The sequence below is a fragment of the Sturnira hondurensis genome, unplaced genomic scaffold (assembly GCF_014824575.4).
Source record: "Sturnira hondurensis isolate 20B ecotype Veracruz unplaced genomic scaffold, ASM1482457v3 Scaffold0014430, whole genome shotgun sequence".
NCBI lineage: Eukaryota > Metazoa > Chordata > Mammalia > Chiroptera > Phyllostomidae > Sturnira > Sturnira hondurensis.
The window spans coordinates 2,447,467-2,472,019 of NW_028087061.1; the positions used below are offsets into that span (position 1 = coordinate 2,447,467).

General features: G+C 45.0%; 1 protein-coding gene across 3 annotated transcripts in view; it reads right to left on the reverse strand.

The window, feature by feature from the left end:
• Positions 1–2,637: 2,637 nt before the first annotated feature.
• MAPK14 (mitogen-activated protein kinase 14) overlaps positions 2,638–24,553 on the reverse strand; it is a 64,939-nt gene continuing 43,023 nt past the window's right edge. Inside the window, exons 9-12 of one of the 3 annotated variants that reach the window (XM_037063314.1) lie at positions 11,721–11,800; positions 9,376–9,454; positions 5,718–5,891; positions 2,638–4,972 (exon numbers count right to left, since the gene is read on the reverse strand). In XM_037063314.1, the coding sequence (XP_036919209.1) occupies positions 4,905–4,972; positions 5,718–5,891; positions 9,376–9,454; positions 11,721–11,800 (401 nt within the window). In that variant the 3' untranslated portion in view covers positions 2,638–4,904. Of the gene's footprint in view, positions 4,973–5,717; positions 5,892–9,375; positions 9,455–11,720; positions 11,801–15,752; positions 15,833–24,553 lie in introns of those variants that run through there. The other 2 variants (XM_037063313.1, XM_037063315.1) reach the window with 2 other exon arrangements.

The following is a 24,553-nucleotide window of genomic DNA, read 5'->3' on the forward strand; positions in this document are numbered from 1 at the left end:
GTCTTATTAGTCCCCAACCACACTGCAAGTATGTGGCAAGACACAAAAGAGGGAGGGGCTACTCAAAAAGCTCATTTGCTTTTTTCTGTAAGATGGTTCTAGTAGCACTTAGTTGTCTTTAACTACATTTGAAACAATTTTGTTACACTGCATTGTGACTGCTGTCATATCAGCTTGCATTAAAAAAACCCAAAATTGGAGCCCTGGCTGGTTTAGCTCAGTGGATTGAGCGCGAGCCTGCGAACCACACGATCGAGGTTCGAGTCCCAGTCAGGGCACATGCCTGGGTTGCAGGCCACTTCCCCATTCCTGGCGGGGGACACACAAGAGGCAACCATACATTGATATTTCTCTCTCTCTATCTCTCCTTCCCTTCCCCTCTAAGATAAATAAATAAAATCTTTTAAAAAAAATTGGTGAATTTTTGTGTAGCCATTTTAATTTTGAAGACAAACACAACTGAAATGCAAAAGATTTGTGCAGTGCATGGAGGTGCTGTGACTGATTGAATGTACAGGAAGTGGTTTGTGAAGTTTTGTGCTGGAGATGTCTCGCTGGATTGAGTAGACCATGTCTCCATGGTCAAGTAGACCAGTTGAACTTGACGGGGGTCCAACCAAGACATTAACTGGGAACAATCACCGTTATACCAGGTGGGAGATAGCTGACATGCTCAAACACCCAAATCAACAAAGTTATTGGTGAAAATGAAAAATGTGTCTTTATATTTAAGAAAAAAACTAAATGGACTTTTTGGCCAACCAAAGATAATGAAAATTAATTGCAATAATTGCAAATCTTGTGAAAGACAGTGGATTTGATGACCTTTATAAACAATACTAGAAAACTGCTCAAATGTCAAGCAAAGCCATTGAAAATGTGAATTGCCAGGCTCAGTCCAGTTAACAATAAAAGGTAAGATGAGGAAGTTATCGCCAACTGATACTCACAAAAAAGAAAGATGTTATATCAAAAGACTGGGGTCCTTAGGAAACAGGAAGCCCCTCAAATATTTTTGTAAAAATTTCCCAAGATTATGCTACAAAAATCAAATGGGAAGGATATTGTAGGATACTAATCATGGTTTCACTTTAAAACCAAACACTTGATTCATTCTTTGTATATTTTAAGAATTTGAAATTGAGTATAGCTTTATAATTTTATTGTTTCCACGATAAAAGTCCCAATCAGACTTCCTCTCTCCATCACGTACTATGAAACTCTGGTCCCTAAGTTATGTGCGTTCTTCTAGGCGAGCGTTTTCTGGTGCCCTCTCTCTCCTGGAGCCGAACGGCTCTCCACTCCCAGAAGCCTAGGCAGGCTGTGTGCTCACGTCTAGTGTGTGAAGGCAAAACATTTCCTGCCACGGGCCGATCCTTCGGGGACTGATGCACCACATGGGACAACCGGGTGCCTTCTAGCACTTTAAGTCACTGAAAGCAGAAGGAAGGGAGCCTGTGCTCGGCCTGCCTTGCGCCGCCGCCATCATTCCTGCTGCCGGCCAGGGCCCAGACAGCACAGGACAAACCCCGCCATACCATCCACCCTGCATCACCGGTCCGCATTCCCAGGCCACTGAGAAAGGAAGCACACCCACGCAGACCCTAAAAACAGCTGTGGCCTCTTGTGGCATGCACATACATACACACACGTATACACAGTCATTGACTTGGAAGAAAGAAACACTGATTTGTTGTCCCACTAATTTACGCACCCGTTGGATGATTCTTGTATGTGCCCTGACCAGGGACTGACCCTGCAACCTTGGCTACCAGGACGATGCTCTACCAACTGAGCTACCTGGCCGGGCTCTCCTGGCCCTTTAAACCCTGTGTTACAATCCAGCAGTTTTGAAGAATACTGTCAAGGGCCACAGACAAGAGTCATACACTACATTTGCTTAAAAGTCTATAAACAATGTACACACCCAACCTCTTCTCTGGAAACTTCAAAGTAAAAATATACTTTCTGCAGATCATCTTGGAATGTCAAAGCTGAACAGAACCCAAACATATACTTAAAAAACTTTGTTTTACAAACGAGGATTTGGAAATCTAGGCCAGGGGTTGGCAAATGTCTCCTGTGAAAAGGTAAATCGTTTAGACTTTGTGGGCCACGTGGTCTTGGTTGCAGGTACGCAGTTCCATCACTGGAGCCCAGAGGCAGTCACAGACAACATGTCAGCAAATGCGTGATTGTGTTCTTTATGCGTGGGCACTGATATTTGAATTTTACACTGTTATTTTTCACTTGCTGTAGAAATACTGTTCTTATTTCAACCACCTGAAAATGTAAAAACCATTTTTAGCGACCGCACACACAGGCGGCAGGCTGGGTGTGGCCCGTGGGCGAGGGTCTGCTGACCCCCGTCCCAGGCCACTCTGACATCCGGGGAAGCAGCGCAGGGCCTGCCACGCTCTGTTGTGTTCACCTGCCCATTAGCTGCAAAGATGCAGGTCTGCTTCACCATAAAGTGCACGACCGAGGAGCTCTGTGTTTTCTAAATTTTAGGAATAATATTAAGATCTGTCAGAAACATGCCGGGCCACAGCTGAAAGAACACTGATATAAAGCCATATTGAATATTAAATTAAAATGACCATAAGGAAAATATAATAAAATTGAGAAACTCATTAAATTTGAAAAATAGCCTTTATTTCGACCAGTGGTATTGTATGACATCCTATATGGCATAACTGATTACAGCCAAGTTCATGAATACAGATAAAATAGCAGTTCCCCTCATCCCCGCTTCTGCTTTCTGTTCGGAGAAATCAGGAGATGGGAGCACGGCTCCCAGAAACCAAGGAGCACTTCCTCAGGCGCCAGCTGGGTCCAGGCTCCCGGGAGCATTCAGCCTCCTAACACGCGGATGGTCACAACTGCAAAGACCTTCAGGAAAACATACTCAGAGCAGCTCTGCAGGAAATCACACTAGAACTTCCAACCCAGCGTGGCTCACACAATTCATCTTGTGGCCGACTGAGGATCTGAACTGCGCATCACAGAGATGAGGCCCCTGCACTCATTTTCCTCTAAAGGGGAGAACCCCGGGTGAGGCGCCATCACCACCGGCCTGCCCCCTTTCTTCTTGCTCCAGGCGACCCGGTCCTACCCTGTCCCTCTGGAGTGCATGGAGCACTGCACTGTGCCAGAGAAATGGAAACCCCTTGGCCGAAACACTAGACATTGTCACATGGCCAACACTGGAAGTGGCTTTCCACTTTCTTATTTCACAAAAGATTTAAATATATGGGTCCTTATGTAGCACAAGATGCCTGAAATTCAGAAAATTATGGAAACAACTCTTCTCCACCCCTGAGGATATTTCATCTTTATAAAGTTGAAAATACAAAATATTAAAATAATTTGCCCTTTCTCCCCATCAAAAGGAATCACATTCTCCAAGGATTCCTGCAATATACAAAATTCATTTCTCCCTAAACCAAGACCAAGAAGTCAATGTTAAGCTGCCAAGAAGACCCTTTTCCAAAGAAGGGTGGGAAAGACACCTCATTACTTTAAAAAAAAATATAGCCATCTTTAGATAAAAATAGCAAAAGGAGTTTCTGGCCTCATGAGATTTTGAATTTTTCACTTTGATTTTCGACATTTCTTAGCATTGGTTATTGGGAGTGAAGAGAACAACTCGTCACCCAAAGTCTGAGACATTCCTGGGAAAAGCCCTGTCTTTCCCACGATGGCTCCCAAAAAGAGTTTGTTAAAAACCAGATGGCAAGAAAGAAAATGCTATACATCCATCTGTTCCATTTCTTCATAATTTTCACATCAAAAGCACCTGGATTATCAATTGTGTTCAACACAAAGTAGCACTGGGGGCTGAGAGAAGACGATGTCATCTGCCCACAGCATCAGCCAAGGTGACGTGGGTTCTGAACTACCCAACAAGTCTTTGCTGGCAAACCTGCCTGGCACCAGGGCCTCCCGAAAAAAAAAAAAAAAACAGGACAAGCAGCTGTGCATGCTCAAACAGCAAGACGTGCAAAACAAATCGTCACTCTGCTAGCAAGGAGGAGCACACAGGAAGTTCACAGACAGCAAGAACCGGCTTCTGGCTACTGGGGTCCAATACTCAAGAAACCTCTGCACCAAAGGTGGGGTAATACTGCAGAGAAATGGCAACAACACCTGGGGGGCGCGGGGTAGAGAAAGAGCACTATACGCATGCTCACACATGCACACATGGTGCCTCTGACGGCTCCCTGCTCCACATGTGGCCATCCAACAGGCTGACTTCGTCTGTTGCTCTTACTATCTACACTCTCTTCTCTTCTTTTAAGGCACAAACATATTAGGTTCCAGATACACCTGCTGAGTTCTGAGACTCATACAAAGCAAATTCATCTTAGACTAGTTAGTGCACAGAAGCCAGTTAGTCCTTTTTCGCTGCAGGCATCATCGAGGAACAACTTCAGGTCTGAAGCAGTGAGCACTGTGAGCCTTCTCTGTGCTACCGTGGTCAAGGCAACCCCCCACCACCAAGGTGGGGCTATCGGAGAGGCCAACACAGTAACAGCATGACTGGGGACGTTCACTGTTTTCCACTTTGCATTTAACAAACCCTAACACGATGGCAGCTCTTGCCGGCCAGAGCTGACTCTCACAAAGAAGCGCAAGCAGAGGCTGTCATGGAACACCTGTAACCCACGTAAAGTCACTGTGATCATATTTGCTCATATTATCTTTCCCTCCCACAAAGACAGACACACACACACACACACACACACAAACACACATGCGCGCACACGCGGCACACACACACCCCTCTTCCACCATGGGGGAGATCTTTGCAACAAGAGGCACTTGAATGAGATTTGGAGAGTTCCCGTGAAAAGGCCTTCCCCTCACAGTGAAGTGGGATCAGCAGAACAGAAGCCAGGTGGTCAGGACTCCATCTCTTCTTGGTCAAGGGGTGGAGGCACAAAGCTGACAACTTCATCGTAGGTCAGGCCTAGAAATTGGGAAGGAAAAGCAGGGTGTGAGGGTTGACATTATCCTCTTCGCTGACAAGCAATGTAACTTCTAGGCTCAAGATCCCCCCTCCCTGTCCACGCTGCTGCTTTGATGGGCCACTTCAAGTACCTGTTGTGTGTGACATCCTAATGGATTGCTGCACAGAAGGTCAAGGATACATATGGAAAACCATTTTTTTTCTTGTCTTTCATCACTCAGAGCCTCCTCTTTAAAGCTCAGGAGTAACAGGCTACAGCAACAGATAACCCCACAACTATAGCAACAGATAATCCTGGTTTTGGGGATTTACCTGGAAATCTGAATTTGTGTTTTATGGAAAGATAAGAAACAGAACATAGGAGACATAGGTGCCATTTCTGGCTGTGTCCCTAACTAGATCTAAGATAACAGGTAAGATATAAACTCTTGGCCCCAACTGTAAAAATGCCCTTTCTCCTACTCATCTCAGAGTTGCAAAGAAGGTTCTGAGAACCTCAAAGAGCTGGGCAGATGTGAGGGGCTGTGTGCAAAATCAGATGAGAAGGCGCATCACCAGCCACCAGTTTCCATCTGAGCAGCAGCACAGTCACTTGGCGTGAGAGGCCCTGACTACAAGTTTTAAAAACAAGTCGGCTATAGCTAGAAATTTTATTTTCCCACCGTGTTTGGTTAATGGCTCACCTAGGAAAGATTTTCAAACCTAACTTCTCAAGCTAGATGATAACGCTGCCTTTGTGACTTACTTTTCCATTCATCTATAAGGAGGTCCCTGCTCTCAAAGGACTGATCGTACGGATCGGCCACAGGCTCATCGTCAGGGTCGTGGTACTGAGCAAAGTAGGCATGCGCGAGGGCTTGGGCTGCCGTGATCCTCTTGTCCGAGTCCAACACCAGCATCTTCTCCAGCAAGTCGACAGCTATCAGCACCACAGATTGGAAGGAAAGAATAAGAGTTTTTATTTTTAACATGTTACCAGAAAATACACTATATTAAGCAGACACACAGTTTGACCCTTGAAACCTAAACAAAGAAACAAAGAATTCTCCAAAGCGTCAGCTCTAGAACATACTATCCCTTCTCCCCGTGTGTGTGCGGATGTATTTTGTATTATGTTTAAAGAATACATCACTGAAGCATTTATTTGAATACCTGGGACTCCGTCTGCACAACTGCCTGTGGAATGCCCACGCCACACTGTTGCCCCTGTAGTCCAACTGTGCCCAGATGAAAGCCTAGGACTGCAGTGACCCAGAAGAGGAAAGGAGGGCTGGTCTTTAGTTTTCCGATTTCTCTGTTGCCTTTCATGTTTACTTACTAACATAAGGCAAATGCAGGTTCATTAAGTGGGTCTTCAGACAAACTGAAGTTTTCATGTGGGTGTGTTGGTGACAAACCTGGTATTCCCATGAAATTTTCACCACGAAAGAGGTCAATATAAAAAACAATATGGTGGGATACTCATACTGACCACCCATATCCAACAATTAATATTTAGTGTTTTTCTCCTTTTTGTTAAACCATTTTAAGATTATAGATGTGATACATTACTCCTAAATATTTCAGTATAAAGACACTTTCCTGTACATTATAAAACTGTTTCACATCTGACAATAATTCGCAAATACCACCTAAAATCCAGTTCAAGTTAAAATTTTTCCACTTATCACAGGGTTATCATTTACACCTTCTTTATTCAAACCAAGATCCAAGAGGGGTCATACATTGCATTTGATTGGGTTTCTTTAGTTTCTCTGAATCTGGAATAATCCCCCCTCCTTTCCTATTCTGACCTCGAAAGACATTCAGTCTGGTTGTCTCTAGACTACCCATCATGCATCTATGCCCTTGTGTTCCTCTACCCCTGGTATTTCCTGAGAACCACGTTAGATCCAAAAATTTGTTATAATTGGCTCAAACGTTTTTGGCATGAATATTTCACAGGACCCTGTGTACTGGATGGAGCATTTGTCCCATTATGAATGATGCTACATTTGATCAGAGTTGTTTCTTTGTTGCCCTTGGCAAAGAAACCACATGAATACCCTTTCACTTAGGAGAAATCTACTGATTTTTCTTCACAGCAAGTATTTCATTAGGGATCACAAAATGGTGATTTTTTTTTACTTCTTTCAAATGAAGATGTTTTGAGTTTCAGATCAGTGCAGCATGAAGGATGCCATGACCACAGGAATCACTTGATGAACCAAGGCTTTTTTAATTAAGATTTCATTTATTTATTTATTTATTTATAGAAGACCGGAAGTGGGGAGAGTGAGAGAGGGAGAGAAACATCAATGTGTGGTTGCCTTTCATGTGCCCCCTATTGGGGACCTGGCCTGTACCCCAGGCATGTGCCCTGACTGGGAATCAAACTGGCGACCCTTTGGTTAGCAGGCCAGCACTCAATCCACTGAGCCACACCAGCCAGGGCTGAAACAAGGTTTTTGAGGCTTTGGGGGCGGGCAAGGGACTGAGGAGGAGGACACATTCCCTTACAGACCTACTACAGGGTACACAAGAGGGTCTACAAGACCCCTCGCTGCAGCCCAAATTCCAGAGTGACCCAAAGAAATGTGGTTCTCAAAGGGGCACAGAAACAAGGTGCAGTGTCACATGTGGATTCGAGTCTGCAAGTTTACACTTTACAGCCCTGGGAGAAATGCCCAGATATATATGTTCTTCTCTTCTTAGAAAAACATATACTTTATCAGCTTAGTTTGAATCATATGGTCTTTGCTACCCCTAGAGTAAAAAGTGCCATGTCCTTATAACCAATACCTTGATAAGGAATAAGGTCAGGGGTAAGAAAAAGATTCCTCTAAGATCCTGACAGATACAAATACACATACTCCAGGAACGGGCAATTGGAGTTTCAATTTCTGTTTCAAAAGTAATATGAAACAGAGTCAGTGACCGACAGATGCTAATATTTACACTGGTGTGGTCCTCCCCAGTAAACACGCTGGGCACGAGCCCACGGTCCGAAGCCTGCAGGGGTGCGTGGCTCCGCTGGCAGGGCGCGGGCCTGTCTGAACACCGAGAGCTGCGGCGCTGAGCCAGATGGTCCAAACCTCCACTCAACTCCCCTGCAGTCTGTGTTGCTGAGTGGGATCCAGTTCTTTTGAGTGTTTCAATGCTATGATTCCAGAGAAGAGGACACCTATCAGGATGGATGTGACTTAAATAAGCTCCTGGGATGCACACATCTCCTGCCCCAAGGAACACGGATGAGCAAATCCAGTGAGTAACAGGAAGTCCAACAGGGAGCATTGCTGTGTCTAAGTCATGTGCTGATGCGATGAAAAGAATTCAGACCAGAGTGACAGACAAGAAAACTACCAGGACACACATCACCTCCCAAGTTCTTGGAGTATTTATGACTCAGAGAGCTTCAGCCTTACGCACAGACCTTTGGGTTAGAGAACACCGCGTCAATAGATCACACAGAGCCAGGGAGAACACAGCAGGGCAAACCCGAACCAACCCGAGAGCATTCTGTGCGCCCAGGATGAGCTCGTGCGTTCTTTCTTGGAAGTGAGATGCGACAAACCCTCCATCTCCAGGGCTGACGGGAGCCCATCCATAGCTGCCCGACACTTCGCCCAACACTTCACAGAGCCGAGCATCTGTGCTATTGTAAGAATGAGCACAGCGACACTGATACCCCTGTCAACGATCACGATGGATGAAGTACTTAAAGGTAGCACCACTTGGCCTTCACACCAACTTCTGAAGAGGTCCTTGCGGCTGTCAGCCCCGAAAGGGTCAGCTGAGCCCGAGGCACAGCTGCTGGGACCCTTGGGGAGTGAGGAGGCCCAGCACACTGCCACCACCGCCTCTCCCTGTGCCCCTCCTGGCAGAGGGGATCTCAGCCTTGGTTTTTCTGCCTCTGCCACTAACCTCTGTGCCCCCAGACTCAGGGCGTCAGAGCCTCAGACAGTGCCACTTTCGGGGGACAGCAGAAGCAACATCAGTCCCCAACTTTAAGGAAGAAAGCAGCTCCTTCTCCAGCCAAGGTGGTACACATCCTGCAGCTGCTGTGTCAGGTCCCTTTGCCAAGAATCCTGGAGTGACGGTGGCAGGAATATGCCTGAGGTAGCGAACTCGCCGCACCAGTTGGACCGGCTCAGTCTCAGAGGGGCAGGAGGAGGACAGAGAAAGGGCAAGCGTGCACACCGCACACAGGATGGCGGGTCCTGCGGCCCCCGGAAGTGACAGGCGGAGCAGGGCCCGCTGCAGGAGCTCCGGGTAGTCCGCCAACACTGGCCGTGCTTCCCTGCTCTTACCCTCAGCCTGGGTAAGAAATGACAGCGGTTGTGAGCAAGTCACAGACCTCAGCCCCCTAACTTACGTCATAGCCAATTTAATATCCATGACATGAGGACAGTCAGTCAACTTACCCAAGGGATTGGCACCAATAAAAACATTTGCAAAGTTCATCTTCGGCATCTGGGTCAAAGACTGAATGTAGTTTCTTGCCTGTGAAAACAAAGGGTTTTCAAAGTGGCTTTTTATTCAGTAATGTTACCACCCTCAAAGCATCCTGGTCAAGGAACAAATGTGAACTGACAAAGTCTGCTGGCTCCCGTGTTTACGACCGTCTTTGATACTCATCAAAGACTTCTCTCTTACTGCTACCCTAACTTCCTTATTTATGGTCATCATCTTTATTTCTATTCCTGCTATAGCTCAGTTATATTTCAAGTGGATGTGAATGCTGACCAGTTAAGCTCCCTTCCACTAGCTTTCTGATTTCAGGATCAGAAGTTTAAAAAATGAGGCCAAGGTATCTAAGAAATAGCCCTCTCTGAGACAGGACTTTCTAAAAGCTAAAACTGGAGCAGGAGTTGGTATTCCTAAAGGAATGTAGGACTGGCAGTCTTTCAGTGGTGCTGGTCTCGGTAGGTGCTCTCAGTACCTCTAAAGGATCGACATTAACCTTGCTAACAAAGTGATCTGGGTAAGAAGAAAGTAAACATAACCTTAGTACATTATCCTAAGAGGCTCAAACACGCATTAAAAATGCTAAACCAATAAGTGAATTTTAAGTGACATGGCCCAGGCAGAAATCCTTCTCCATCACTTAAAAACTACACCTCAGGCAAGCCCCAAGTAACTTACCAATGACCTCATCCTCAAAATATTAGTATTAGTATTTGGCTTGCCTATATCTTACCGTTGTTGTGCTACTCATGCAAATGAAAGTCATAAAAGAGCTTCAAACTAAAAGTCCGACACAAACACCATTTAGATTCTGCATCGCCAATGGAGCTGTTCTAAGTTTGGTCCCTGGGGTGGGACAGGCGTGGATTTGAATCTTGACTTTAATACTTTGGGCAAGTTACTTATTGGCTTTCAGTCTCGAGTTCCTCATCCGTAGAAGGGACTAGGGACAGCGCCCACATGGTGGCACTGAGCGAGGACTCGCGGTAACAGACCAGCCTGCCCCTGGAGCTCACCAAACCTTAGCTGCTACCACTGACTGTGGCCATTAGAAGGAAATCTGCTCTCCATTCCTCAGGATGTTCCAACTTCCCAATTTCTGAGCATCTTTCAAAAACTGACAGCTCTAATCAAGGCAAAACCAAAACCTGGTCTTGAGAATCATCACATAAACACAAACGTAACTCATGTGTGTTTCTCAGATATCAGGTGTTAAACTATATGGATGACCTCCCTTGTTTCAGTGAAGAAGTCCCACTGTCAGTCCATCTGAGTCGTTGAGGCAAAACTTCTGTGAATCTACCTTAACCACCCCTTACAATTCCTCAGCAGGAAAGGCACTCATGTACGTATACATACACCCACACACCCACATACAAGGTGAGAAAAAGTTCTGGTTGCTAGGGCAACTTCACCCTCTTCTCATTATACCTGTAGCAAGCAGGTGAGACCCGCTTTCAAAAGCAGCTGAGAATCCTACCGTCAAAAACAAAGTTCTACGCATTGAATGTCTACGTGGCTCTACTCCCTGCCTGCCTGAGCAGAAAGATAAAAGGTGGGAGGGAAAACAGAGGTGAGAGACCTGGTGCGCAGAGAACGGCCATCCCTCTCACCAGGCAAACAGAGACAGGTAGGAAGACCACGCACGGCTGCAGGGGCGCGGAGCCACAGGGCAGGGCCGCGGCGATGGCAGCCTGGTACCCAGACTGAAGGCTCCTCAGAAGAAAGTGCCCAGTCATCTCTGATGATAAAACCAGAGCTAGATCACATGGTTACGAACTGGTTTTTAAAAAGAATGGCAAAAAACCCTACATAGGTGTTCATAGTTATTCTATATTATTTATGTATTTTTTTAAATATAGCACTTATTTGTGGTTGGATAGTTGAGGTTTTTTAAACTGAATAATCCTCTTTTGTTCATTAAAAAAAAAGTGATGAACAGAAAGCGTGCTAATGCCTTCAGTCAGCAGCATCCCCAGCTGGAAGCCATCAGATGGGAGCGCAACCTAACCCGCAGCACGGAACCTGGGAAAACACACAGCCTCTTGAGCACTAAATTCATAAAACCCAAATATAAAAGTAAGACCATTTCTATGGACCAGTCTGTAACCTGTATTCTCAGTCCACAGGATTGGACAACTTTTTATCCCAAATATCAACACCTTGCAACAGCAACAGGCAGCCGTCAGGCACATGCAGGCGCTCAGGGACACGAAACACTGGGCGGTTGGTTACACGGTGGCAATAAAGAGAGAACGTGGCCTCCCGAGTTACAGTCCCTGTGCAGTCTACTTGTTCTCACCTCATGGCTTGGCATCCTGTTAATGAGGTAAGCAGGGGGTGTCCCCGTCAGACGCATAATCTGCTGAAGCTGGTTAATATCTTAGATGCCTAGTCAAGGGCATTGTTAAACATACAGTGCAAAAAAATAACTTTTAACTCAAGTTTTAAAAGGCCAAAAGCCACCCCAAACAAATACAAAACCTACTCCCCACCCCTCCCGCCCACTCCAGGCAGAGCCCGAGCCTGCACAGTGAAGCATGCTTCTGTGAACACCAGAAGAATTATTAGGCATGTAGCCAGTGCCTAGCCATGCGGGTAAGTTTTCTGTGGTTTTAGCATCATCTTGAACATTAAGCGTTTTAGGCTTCTGGAAAGAGACTGCCCCTTGATCCAGGATGCCAGCCAGAGAACTGTTTTCAAGTACCGATGGCCAGAACCTGCTTGCTTGTAGGTGAATAGAGTTCAGAAAATATTGACTCAACTCAGGAAAAGAGAATATATACGATATATCCATTTAAGGAAGAGGTTAAATTTCTGTGGCACAGGTTCTGGTGATTTTCCAAGGCACCACCACCCCTCCAGATATGGGTGGGTGTATGGGCTGATAAGCAATGTCAAGTTTCAAAGATATTAGTAGTGGGGCATCTCAAATACGTGCCACAAACACACAAGTGAGTGAAGAAAAGGAACATGGGGGGCACGTCAGAAGCTAATGGCAAAGACGAGATGGGCGTCACAAGCTGCAGGCCACGGTGGCTTCTCCCAGTCTCTCTAACAGGTGACCACACTGACTTCATCTCTCAAACGGACAGGACGAAGTCTGCAAAACATGGCAATTTCTCGACAAAGGCAGAACCACAAGGTCTTCCATAAAGACAAGCACATACCTAAGCTGTACCCCAAATTCCTTTTAGCCGTGCCATCAGTTTTAACACAATGCCCCTTCCTTCAAACTATTATGAGAGCTGTTCGTTTATCATGTGTTTCTATTAAAGCAGAAGTGATGGGATTTCAAAATTCCTCCACACGATTCAATAAAAACCTTGTTATATTCCCTTTCCTGTTAGCTCCTGACGCCCTCCTCTGGTGGCTGCACTGTCTTCAACGGGCACCCTGGTCGAGTGATGTCACTGCTTTGTGGTTCCCCTCAGTAAGTTTTCCACGTGAGCTCACTGCCTGACTCAGACTCCCTAGGGCTGGACTCCTGCAAGCACACGCGTAAGGCTGGCCCCCGGGGCAGGGCTGGTGGGCCCTGCCTCTTGGCTCCCTATGCGCAAGGCCAGCATATTCGAAAGGGGACATGAAGTTCTTTTCACATCCTCACAACAATGTTCAGGTTTACCTATAAACAATTGACATAACAAACAGTACTTCGCATGCCAAGAGAAATAACAAGGGCGCCAGTACAGTACACCAGCGATAGCAGACCAGCGGTTGGGTTCCACAAAGTCAGAAACCTGCCATCTCTCTCTCCTTTCCTGTGGAGCGGAAGTTTACAGTTGTTCATCTGAAAAATAGCAGTTATAATAAATAATAGTGCTTCACACACTCATAGCTGTAACCCTCTATTTGCCCCGCCCTGCACTTGGCCTGTCCATTTTCTGTGTTTGTCTCCTTCAGTCACATAGGTTATTATATCGCTTTCTTGTTGGGAGTTACAAAATATAAACTTCTAGAGAAAGACGTGAGAGTGATTCGGTGTAAGGGCTTTTCCCTCCCTTAATATGATTTTTCTGTTCTTTCATTAATTACTGTAGGTACAGGGTCACCCACCCAAAAATTCTATTCCCATAGCTACCCATCGCCACCCCTTTCCCCCCTCTCACGGCACGTCCTAACTCGTTCTCCGTCAGCCCCTATCACTGTCATCTTCTCATCGGAACGTCCTGCTTTTTGCTCACTGAATTTCTACGCTATTTCACAACCTTTCAGGAGTAACGAAAATAGCTATTGTTGTTCTGTTTACTACATTCCTTCCATAATTCTTTCTTTTAATTTTTAAAATATTTAAGTATTTTTACTCACCTAGCTGTGTTATTTACATATGTGTTCTGTGTATCATGTGCCTTTAACATAAACTGCTCCTTGGGCAGCATCACTAACAACAACTTAATCTTGCCTACCTTCTTGAATGTTTAAATTACTTATACCCACTTGCCATAACTATGTAGGAAAAAACCAAACAAACCTTTCTTACTCCTATACTCAGTACAATATTATCTGTTCGAGTTCTAAATTCTGGTACTCAATTTTATTAGGCCCAGCTTTACATCAGCTTTGTAATATATAATGTGCCCTATTTCACAAAAAATAAAGACATCTCAATATTAGGTCAGGCACTTGGTGTTGTTTCTTTCTGAAAAACAAATGGTGGATTAATGACAGGTAAATACTATTTTACCCATATGTTTTCTTTTAGGAATTCTTGCAACTAACAGCACATGCGTCTGGGGCTGGTGGCTGGGAGTGGGAGAGGGAACTGAGGAGACGCTAGTAGCCATCCCCAGAGAGGGAATGAATCTGCTATGTTAGCCTCGTCAGCCCTATTCATTAATAGACCCACTTCTTCTCTACCCTACTCCCCCACCCTCATGTCCTATTAGCCAGTCTGTCCAAGCAAAGACATTTAAAACAAAATGTACTGTCTTCTCTAAGCATCTTCTCATAGCTTTTGATTCACCCCAATGCAGCTTCTACCGCATTTCATAAAGCAAAAGGCAACCCCCTCCTTCAGGCTGCCAGTGTGGCCTGACAATGACTTTCAAAACAGCGTGCAATCACATGAGATTAAGATTTAGCTAAACTATCAGGACATCTGGGATCGACTGAGCTCTGCCAAGTGACTCAGAGCATGACTCAGGCAAGCCACAGCCTTTCTGTGCCTTTGCTTCCTTGTCCTAAATAAGTAAATAAAACAAAATAAAATAGGGCCAGTACGTTCCCTTACATCCTCAGAGTGGAAATTCATAAATTCCCTGGGCTTTGTGGTCCTTTAGGAATGCACCAGACACATACCAGATGCAATTCTTCTTCTTCTTTTTTTCTACAGGGAGATGAGGAACCATTCAAACTCACCTGCTCAAGCCTGCCTCAAGCTACCCAGCAGTCTTCCCAACTGGGTAAAGGGACCCCATCAGTCAGAAATGCCGGGAGGAGAGTCCAGCAAGGCACCACTGACACTTGGCTCCACAGCTCTTTCTCCCTTTCATCCAACTGCCTGGCAGCAGACAGAGGGAGAAAGGGAGGAAGGCTGGGCTTTCGTGATTTCTCTCACATCTCCTGCCCAAGAAAATGACCGACAGCAGGAAATCACAGCCAAAGGAAGCCTGAGTCGCAGTCCCACAGCTTCTCTGTAAATGCCTGCGTGGAGGCAGGAAAGCATTAGCCTGAGCTTTTTCTTGGGTTATTAAAACTTGTAAATGTCGGCAGACTGCGGGAGGAAGGATTTAGAACCCTCCTCCTGTGGCTCTCGGGAGTGGGTGTAACCTCTGCTGGTCTGGAGACGGGGCAGAGAGGAGCCCTGTTTGAACAGACGTGTCACACAAGCTGTGCAGGCGGTCTATTCTAAAACAACAGGAAGCAAGGCGCTTTGGCAAAGGGCAACAGTGTGCAGACAACGCACATTTCGTTCTTTCAGTGATGAACTAGACTACTGCATGGTGAACCTCACGCTCTGGGACCAAACACTGACCAAACAGCGAAAAGAGCCCTTGAGTATATGTGAAACTTTTGAAAAAGATGAAGTCAGGGCTGGAGAACAGAGACCTAATTGTTCTATTAACCTCTTGGAATGAATGAGAATCTCAAATCTCACTTACTACCAGGATACTACAGCCCAATACAGGCCCCCATGATCTAAGTACATACCCAGGCCGGGAGGAGACACACTCACGCAGGTGACCCGGCGAGTGCACACACACTCATCCTGGAAGCCAGCCCACCAAGGGCACGTGTGCTTAAAAACACACCTGGGTCATAGTGCAGACGGATGGAAGGCAAGTGGCAGAGGCTCCCAACAGGGCAGAAAATTACAATCAAAGCATCAACTCACAGACTCTGAGGAGATTTTCTTCAAAAGATCAGCCCCTGGGGTTCCAACGAGTCTTAAAATGAGCTTCAACTGATCAATATCTAATGGTGGACTATAAAGGAAAATGTTGGGACAAAATAAAAATGAAAAACAACAAATAAAACAAAACAAAAACGAACAAACAAAATACCCCAATAACAAAAATTAAAAACCCAAACTAAGCCAAAATGGTGACTTCCTCTAGGCAAGGCTTCTGCAGGATGGTCGCGCCAAGCTGAACATGCTCCTCCTGTATAAAGGTTCAAAATGGGCTACACACATACCGTCTCACATTCATTTCGTGCACCTGTCAACATCCCCTATTAGTAAAGGGAAGCAACTTTAGCTGGATACTCCGCTGACAAAGAGAGCAGGGAAAAACCCAAGAGCTTACTCAGTCCACAGGCTCAGTCCACGCCTACCCCTCACCTTCCACCAAAGCATTAGCAGCCAGATAAGCCAAGAGGAGTAGTAAGCAGAGAGTACAGATAAGAAATAAGCAGCAGGGCACAGGAGCCAGGGACATACAAACCTACCTGTAAATATTCTGGTGAGGAAGCCTGACCTACAGAGCTCAGAGTATGGTAGGTGCCTGTGTGGGTCCCTGAGCCTAACCACTGAGCTTCCTCTAGAACACCTCTCCTCTGGACTGGCCACCGCAGGCAGAGAACTGTGAGTGACGAGCCAGCAGAGGGCCCCACGCCCCACTGCACCTGATCTTCAGGAGTGCCTGCCTTACAAATGCATTAACAAACCTCACACAGCCCAAAGGCTCTGAACAACAGATCACAATGCCCAGACTTCCACTCTGGTACCCAAGTCTTCCAACTACACCCAGAAAGTATGTGCATGTATTAACGAGGACAAAAACTTCATCTGCCCTCACTGCTTTTAGCCTTGCCTAAAAAGAAAGTTTAAAAAAAAGTGGGGGGAAACTTACAAAATAGCTTTTAATAATCTCTGTGAAAATGTGAATATCTATACTGACATTCTTTACCCACATCTATACTGACATTCGAGGAAAAAGGAGGGGAGGATGACACCTCCTGACCCCTGTCAGGTTTTCTGCATGATTAGGCTCTCTACTTCCGGTCTTCACCTCCCCGGACAGGCTTCCCCCAACTCTCTCTGAATAAAGAAGCCCCACTTCTGCCATTCTGCCTCAGCACAAGGCCTGAAAATATCACAGTGCTTATCTCAATCTATGACTACTTTTTTGCTTACTGCCTGCCACCTCTACCGATCCAGAGCTCTCTGAGGGAAGGGGCCACTCTGCAAGTTCACCACTTACCTATCTCCAGCACTCAGCCCAGCATCTGCCTCATGGTGGGCATTCAGAATTTTGGGGAGAAGGCAGAGCAGGATGGACAGGAAGGTGGAAGAAATGATCTCTCCTCGTGGTTATACATCTAAAGGCATCACAGTGCAACTCAAAAACAGTGGCTCTGCAAGTCACAGGAATTACTTTTGCAGTATCATCACGGCATCTTGCCCTGTTCTTCTTTTTCTTCCCCAGATATGAAATTGGTGTAAGTGGAAGAAAATGCTAGACAGGAGTCAGCAAACCCCAACCTGTTTTGAAAAGAATGTTTTGTTGGAATACAGCCATGCCCATGCATCTACGTATTGTCTACAACTGCTTCACCTGACAGAGCAGAGCTGAGCAGTCACAACGAACACCACAGGGTCTGCGAAGCCTAAACTATGTGCTACCTGGCCCTTTAAGAAAAGGTCTGCAGAACCCCATCCTAGACCAAAACAACCTGCGTTCTGGAAATTATGACCAGGTCCACCCGCACAAGTTATTTCTGAATTAAGAATAGAGAATGTGGTCATCTGCAAACAGCAAAACTCAAGATGCTCTGGAGGTTAATATTTCAATATTTATTTCTTATCTTACTTGATGGGGTTGATGGGAAGAAAAATTTAAAGCATACATCAATGGGACAGAGCAGAGAGGACAGACACCACAGTGCTCTAAAACGATTCAACTATATTACAACAGAATTTACTGCAGAATCCTTTTTGTTCATTTAAAATAACTCTGTTTACAAACATTTAGTTCACTTACACTCTTCAGAAATAAACTTAACTAGACAACTACCCCACAAGATAAACTACTGCATATGAAAATCTAGACTACCTGAACTCTCCAACAGGTAGTTCTATAAACTAATCTCTAGAAATGATGCTGAGACTGGCAGTCTTGTTTAGGAGGCTTCTGACCACTGAAAGTGTAGTCAGGTCTCACGCTCCAGTATGAAGACAGAAACCTGGACTGTGAGTTCTCAGCCGCCCTCACTCCACCCCAACACACCTGAAGGGCAGGCCATTCCCACCAGTCCTAGTGGCTCCTGACCACAACGAGGTGGGGACCCTACGTCTTTCCCCCAAGTCCCATGTGCCAGAATGGACAGTCTCAGGCCTGAAGAACAAGGCCCCAGTTCCTAGCCCTTGGAACTTGGCGGCAGGCTTCTCTTCTGACTCTGCCTCAACCTATTATCCCTTGATGCACATGAGGCTTAAACTCACAACCAACATTCCACGCACTTCTGAGCTTGCAACTTTCTATTTATCCAAGTCATAAACAGGCACCCCCTCCATCTTCCCCTCCCAGTCAGGCCTTTCTCTTCTTATTTACTCTTTAAAGCTCTGCTCAAATGACAACTCTGCCATAAAGCACCCGGTTGTCCTGAGTTTGAGTGAGTCACTGCTTCTTCTCAGTAACTCCTTTAAACCTCCATTACAGTACTTCTGTCACTCTGTCTTGTTTTATAGTCAGAGTGGAAATTTGTTCAAGGAACTCCTGTAACTCACCTTCCCCTAAGAAGGATCATTCTGGTCCGGGAGACAGGCACTACCTTCTCCCCAGCACCTTCCACAGAGTAGCTCAGTAAACACTGATTCACTCGCAAAAACTTTCTATAACGTGCTTTTCAAACCCAGCTCCACCCCCTCTGCCTTGTCCTCAAAATCTAGAAGAACCAGACTCAGTGAAAAGTCTCTATATAAAAGAATAGTCGAAAAAAGTTGTACCATTTAATGTTGCAAGTTCTCCAACACCCCATCTGAAGTGTTTACACCAGGCAGAGTACACAAGTATTGTGCCGTCAGTGTGTGAGGGCTGTGGACAAAGGGAGTTGGTGGAGCGTGACAGCCAGTATTAGGGGCTTAGTCAACACACAGTGCCAAATAAAATCGACTCAGTAGCTAAAAGCACTTGCATGGAGGAAGTGAAAGCATGCAAACCTCAGCAGACATCACCACAGGTTCTCCAAGAGCTGGCAAATCCACTGAAATACAGGTCAGTCTTCCCACAGTGCCAGCTACGGTAAGGCCACTACAATTTGTCCAGGCAGTTAAGGCCAGAAGGAGCTTCAAGTAGCTATACAAGCAAAGCAAAGCAAAATTTACCAAATACAACAATTAGTTATTTTCACAGCAAGCCATCCTTCAAAATAGGCTTAACCCCTTTTCCTCCTAGATTGGTATTATTTTCACTGTTAAAATGTTTTCATTATAATGATCCCAAAGTATCAAAATTTGAATCGCAAATCTGGTGACACTTCCTAAAACAATGACTTCAGCCTACTATTCCTCTTTAGATTAGGTCCTTGGAATGTAACCAAAGTAAATGGAAGCCAGAAGGAAGAGGTGAGCAAAAAACCTCAGGGCAGTAGGAAAACTGGAAGGAAAGTAAGAGGGATAGTCTGGTCATCTCTAAGTGTTCTAGGCATCTTCTAGAAAGCTCCACAGGTTGGAAAGTTGAAGATGACTAAGAGGACCAATTGCAGGGTCTACCTGCAACTACTACTGCTTTTTCAATTAAAAAAAAAATCCATACAGGGCAAAGCCAGAACACCAGTCTCCGGAGGGTAGGAAATCCTCCTGGGGTCAAGAAGGCTGGACCAGAAGGAGACTTAGCCCACCTGCTTGTCTTCTTGGTCATCAAAATAGTAATTTTCACTGTCGTGCAAAGAAAATTTCTTAAGGCCCTCTAGGTTTGTGAACAAACCTGAGAATTCTGGCTTTTTCTGGAAAAATACATTCTTAAATTACAGAATGGAGGGCAAATAACAACCTAATAAAATACAGTCAAACCTTGGTTCTCAAAGATTCCCCATCTTAAACAATTTGGTTCTCAGCCAAAGTGTTCATGAAAAAAAAAAGTCTCGGTCATTGAACAAAACTTCAGGTCCCGACCGACAATCCTGTCATGCTGATGCCTGTCTGACCAGCCACACGCCTCTCAGGCAACAGAGGAGATTAATTTTTTGAACAAAACTCTTTTCCAACAGGCTTTCAGAACAAATTAAGTTCAAGAACCAAGGTTCCAGTGTATTTTTCTTCTTTAGCATTCATTAAGACACTTGGCTTTTAGTGTCTAAAGTGCAACTGCTTTTTGAAAATGAGAGCAAAGCCCTGACTGGTGTGGCTCCATGGGTTGGGCATTGTCCCGCAAATGGAAAGGCTGCCGGTTTGATTCTTGGTCAGGGCACGTGGCACATGCGTGGGTTGTGGGCCAGGAGCCCAGCTGTGGGTGGGCGAAAGGCAACCAATCCATGTTTCTCTCCCCCTCTTTCTCCCTCTCTTCCCTTCTCTCTAAAAATAAATAAAATCTTAAAAATGAGAGCGAGTATTTGAAATCGACGTCTGGAGGTGAGGGGAGGCTGGGACAGGAGGAGACACCAGCAGTTTCAGCTCCACGGACAATGTTTTATCTCACAATCTGTGTCACATGAACACAGTTGTTCATTTGTTATTCTTTATCTTTTTTATGTCCTAAGTGTTTGATGAAATATTTGAAACAATCAAAGGAGGAAACAATTCAGCAGAATTAGGAGTGAATTTAATACACTATGAAAATTCATGGGGCGGGGCAGCAAGCTGATGGCAAGGGGGTTACAACTTGGCAGCCCCATTATCCTCCTGTCAATGTCTTAAGAGAACCCCTTCTACTAAAATACAAGGAGAAAAAGTTTTACACATGAAGGACAGTCACTTGATTACCTAGGAAAGGAAAGTAACAGTAAACACAGGCTGCGACCTCTGGGAGAGAGAGCAGTATTTGACGTTTAACAGACTACAACACTTGTTTTCTTTCTTCCTTAGGCTGAAGACTGTTAAATGTTAGTAATGACACTTTCTAACTGGCTCACCCTTTTCAAAGCCAAGGGCTGTTTACAGTAAGCTGGCACTGTACTTGAGAAGACAACCTGGATCCTCACTCTCCTCTAAAGTTCTTTCCACTGCGCGCACTTGACACGCCCAGTCACCTAGACGTACAGGTAGGGGCTTCGTCCTCCACGAAATCTATGACTCTATCTCGAGTGCATTGGAAGGGTACTGCCAAGTCACACATGAGAAAACTTTCAAGCCTAACAATACATATAATTAGCCTCAAGACAAAAACTAGTATTACTTATATCTTTAGGGGAACTTCAGGAATTATTAACAACCAGTACCCAAGGAATCTCTAAAGAAAAAAACTAATCACAAAAAAATGAAAAGCTAAAATAGAAAGACTTGTAGAGATCTAAAACTGCCTATCGATGTGATTACATGTAAATGTAATCTAAATCAAGGCTAAAGAACTTGAAAATTCAGATCAGATAAAAAATATAAAAACTAAGATCAGAAGGGAGCTTTCTTGACACTATAAAAAGCATTTAAGGAACATGCACAGATAAAACCATACCCAGTGGTGAAAGACTAAAAGTTTTCCCTCCAAGATAAGCCCAGCACAAGGACGCCCACTTTCACCGCTGCAATTCAGCACTGCATTTGGGAGTTCTAGCCAGAGCAAGCAGATGAGGGGGAAGTATATAAATTGGAACCGAGGAAGTAAAACTATCTCTTCACCGATGACATGATCCTATATATAGAAAAGGTCAACATCCACGGGAAAGCTACTAGAGCTAGTGAACAAACCGAGCAAAGCTGCAGGGCACAAGAGCAACGAACAAAAATCAGTTGTGTTTCTACATACCAGCAATGAACAAAGCATAAATAGAGGAAACATTCCATGTACAATAGCATGTAAAATAATAAAATACCTAAGAATAAATTTAACCAAGGAGGTAAAAGACTTGTCCACTGAAAATTACAACGCATCACTGAAAGAAATTAAAGATGACCTAAATAAATGGTAAGACATCTCCTGTTCCTGGGTAAGAACACTTAACATTGTTAAGATGTCAATACTACCCAAAGTGATCTAAAAATTCGATGCAATCTCCATCGAAATTCCAATAGCTTTTTGGCAGAAATGGAAAAGCACATCCTCAAACTCTTATGGAATTCCAAAGGGGCCCAAAGAGCCAAACAAACAAAAACAAAAAAAAGAAAGAAAGAAATCTTGAAAATGAAAATAAGATTGAAGGACTCACACCTCCTGATTTTAAAACTTACCACAGAACTATAGCGATCAAAACAGCGTGGTTCTGCTACAAGGACAGGCATAGGGACCCACGTACTGCACCGGTCCCTCCTGGACCACTGACGGGAGGGCCAAGCCCGTCCAACGGGACGAGTAAATTCCCACGTGCAAAAGATAAAATCGTACCCCCAACTTCACATCACATAAAAAATTGATGCAAAATGCCCTGGCTGATGTGGCCCAGTGGACTGAGTGCTGGCCTGTGGACCAGGGGGTTGCCGGTTCAATTCCCAGTCAGGGCACATGCCTGGGTTGCAGGCTGGGTTCCCAGTTAGGGACGTATGGGAAAAAACCACACGTTGATGTTTCTCTCCCTCTCTTTCTTCCTCTCTTTCCCTATCTCTAAAAATAAATAAATAAAATCTTTAAAGGAAAATTACCTCAAAATGGATCAGACCTAAGTATAACAGATAAACCCATAAAACTCTACTAAGGAGTAGATCTTCATGACCTTAAATCTGGTGATACATCCTGTGAGAACCTGACTTTTATGATCCCGGAGAATATCTGCCCCAGAAAGAGCCAAGCAGGAAACAGCATATTACTAAAATAAGAACTTTGAAATGAATTCCCAGGTATTAAAAAAGACTCACCAACTAAAAATTTTAAATGCAAGGGTTTCTATCTAAAGCTATAGAAAGAAAAGAAGTATGCATGGAAGGAAAGGTGTCCCACAGGTTGCAAATTAGCATCTAAAAGGCCAGGCCACCAGGGAGCAGGCAGCTGTCTCTGAGGTGGGCCCATGGGGCACAACTGCTTCAAAACCTACCAGCGGCCTCCTGATCAGATCCACCCTTTACTGCTTGTCACAAAATTTAAATGAAACAGAAAGTTATGCTTTAATGAGCTGTGGGAGACAACAGAGTGTGAAGATGAAAGGAGAAAATGCTTCCCAAATAAGATGGCTAACGTTTCCTGGCAGGCCCTGTTCTAGGCACTTTCCAGATGTCATCTCACCGAATTCTCACACCCCCTTGGGAGTTAGGTACTATTACCAGCACTTTATAGTTCAGGAAACTCAGAGACAGAGCTGAGAACACTTGCTGGAAGCCACACAGCTGGGAGTAAAAGAGCTTGCAATCTAAACCCGGGGTGTGACTCACCACCTGTGCTCTACCCGCCTCCCTGTGTCTGCAGGTATGAGTGCCTCAGACTAACTGGGGGCAACGGGGAGACAGACGGGAAGAGGAGGGAGAGAGGCACCCAGAGGACGCATTAGAGCAGCGCGCTCAGGACTGACCCTGAGACATGCACCCAGGGAAAAGGAGGAACACAAATCTCCCCCACTTCTCTGAGCTCTGACTGCAATGTTTATACCAAATTCCTAATGAACAGATATAAGGTGAATGAAGCAAAAGGCAAAGGAGGAATGCAAACTATTAAACTAACTTCAAATCTGGAGATGAGGAGCAATAGGTGAGCTAAATATAAGGAGCCGGAACTCTATCAACCCACTAACATTCAGAGGAAAATAAACAGCTTTACCCAAGGAAAGAGGCCTTCTCAGTTGACTAGGAAAGTACATTTTCTCTGGCAGAAGAGAGTTAGAACATGTGGGTAGAGACCCGGAACCTCACAGTCACCACAGCAGCATGTCCCAGACCGTAGAGAGTAAACGGACATTCTGGCTCACACCTGCAAAGCCGGCTCTGCTGAGGGGCCAAGGCTGCCTCCAGGTCTCCACGCATGATGGACCCTGGCGCCTGCGGCTCCTCTGAAGGCCCAGCCTACCCCACAGAAGGCTAGTCGAATGGATTTTACAAAAATCCTCAAACCTAATTCTAGATATATTTCAACATTCTTTCTCATGTAAACATCTTCACTAAGTAGAAGTGAGGGCAGTTTCAACAAAGCCTATTTTGATATTCTTACTAAGCCGTGCAACAGGCATGCAGCAGATAGGAAAAGTGTTAATACAAGGAGGCCAAGATAAACCATAAACTAGACAACAAATCTGGAAGTAAATTAAGATTTGGCTACAATCTGGGGTAAAAACTGAGTTGTGCTTGAAAAAGAGAAAAAAGGAGCACAACGGGGCAGCCTTGTCCCTTCTTGCTTAAACAGACACAATGAGGGTCAGCAGGTGTATCATTACAGAGACCAAACATAGCTTTTAACATGTAAACCAAACATACAAAAGATACTCCTCACTTATAAATTGGGTATTTGTGCTCATCAAGTGTTTGTACAGGCAGGTTCAACCAGTCATTGAAAGCCAGAGCTTCTCATGAACATGCTCAGGTTGCAGAATATGAATAGGAAACTCACTGCAAAAAAGGGTTTCCCAGCTTATGAGGAATTTCTCTAACTCACAGAAGTAAAACGAAACCTCCTTCTTGTCAAA